General features: G+C 31.4%; 1 protein-coding gene across 1 annotated transcript in view; it reads right to left on the bottom strand.

Moving 5' to 3' along the window:
• The window catches only part of LOC107630000 (ubiquitin carboxyl-terminal hydrolase 8), an 8,468-nt gene extending 7,594 nt beyond the window's left edge, over nucleotides 1–874 (bottom strand). Inside the window, exons 1-2 of the mRNA XM_016332990.2 lie at nucleotides 622–874; nucleotides 122–376 (exon numbers count right to left, since the gene is read on the bottom strand). Of these exons, the coding sequence (XP_016188476.1) occupies nucleotides 122–376; nucleotides 622–695 (329 nt within the window). The 5' untranslated portion in view covers nucleotides 696–874. The remainder of the gene's footprint in view (nucleotides 1–121; nucleotides 377–621) is intronic.

Here is a 1,406-nt window from a genome sequence, read left to right as displayed (position 1 = left end):
TGAGAAAAAAAAAAAAAAAAAACTAGCATAAAAGCATATTTTGACTAGAACCTCGCACAATTCAATCATTTATACAATATTTGCTTATACAAGTTAGATAGAATTCTCTAAAACCACTCACCACTTGAGTGCCTGCAACCACATTTCCCCAGAAACCAATGCAAAGTCCCTGCCAGACACACCAACCTCGCCATTCTCGCGATTCTGCATGGATGACTCCTCCTCCCTCTTGAGACCAAACATGAGATCCGAATTGAATATGTTGTTGATGATCTTCATAGGACCTGCATATGAAGAACCAGCAACACCTGAATATAAAACACCCTCCTTCCCTTCCGAACCCTCCGGCATTGAACCCTTAGCCTCCTTCCACCACCTGAAAACACACATAACATCAATACACCATTCACAACAACTTTCAATCCAACAATTCAAGTATTCACAAGACTCCATAGACCAATGCATATGGAAGAAACAAAAAAGGGGAAAGGCAGCTATCAAATTGAAGCAAAAGAGAAATGTTGTTTTTTTTTTTTTTTTTTAAATCCAATGAAATTATTTGAGGTTCGGAGAATTGGAATTGGAGAAAATGTGAGAGGAAGAGTGGAACGTGAATGTGACCTGAGAGGAACGAAATAGACTCGCTCGTCATCGTTGTTTTCTGAATGTGAATCTTCCGCAGGAACACTTTCCATTGAATATAAAAGAAGAAAGAAAGAAAGAAAACGAAGAGAGAAAGGGATTTAAGAAGTGGAAGAGAAAATGCAGATCATTATGTTTTAGAGAGAGAAAGAGAGAGAGAGAAAATGACGGAGGGATTTGCAGAGAAACAGGTGGAGCTTCCTCTTACATCAACGGAGAAGCAAACGGAGGGAAAATTAATAATTATTTATTCTTGTATCTCTATATCTAAACTTTTATTTCTCATTTATTATTTTTTTTTCTCATTTATATTTCTTTGTTTTTATACTTTGACGCATTAATGATAATTAACAACATAAAGAGTAAATATTTAAAGTATATAGCTATTTTGTGTTCTCACACGTTTTAACAGTATAATAATAATAATAATTTTAATTTATTTTTAATGTATAATATTTTATATTTTAACTTATATTCTATGCTTGTGGTTAATTTTTTGTTATTTACCTAACATGATTTTTTTAAATTATGTCTTTAAAACACATGTTAATCATGGTTAAGATCTATATTTATGTTGGTCTTTAAACAATTTTAAATTGGATACTTTTCTCTAAGAAAATTTTATTCTTTAGGCACGTCTTTGAATAGGATAATTAAAAGAGAGAAAACAATTACAAAAAATATTTAAGATTTTCAAGAAATTTAGTTAAAATGTGTCTAAAGAACACAAATTAATGTTATCAATTATAAAAGTTTGTATAGAC

This window comes from Arachis ipaensis, chromosome B03 (assembly GCF_000816755.2).
Source record: "Arachis ipaensis cultivar K30076 chromosome B03, Araip1.1, whole genome shotgun sequence".
NCBI classification, from domain to species: Eukaryota; Viridiplantae; Streptophyta; class Magnoliopsida; order Fabales; family Fabaceae; genus Arachis; species Arachis ipaensis.
The sequence above is the reverse complement of the archived record's forward strand: the minus strand, read 5'-3'. Positions and strand labels throughout refer to the sequence as shown.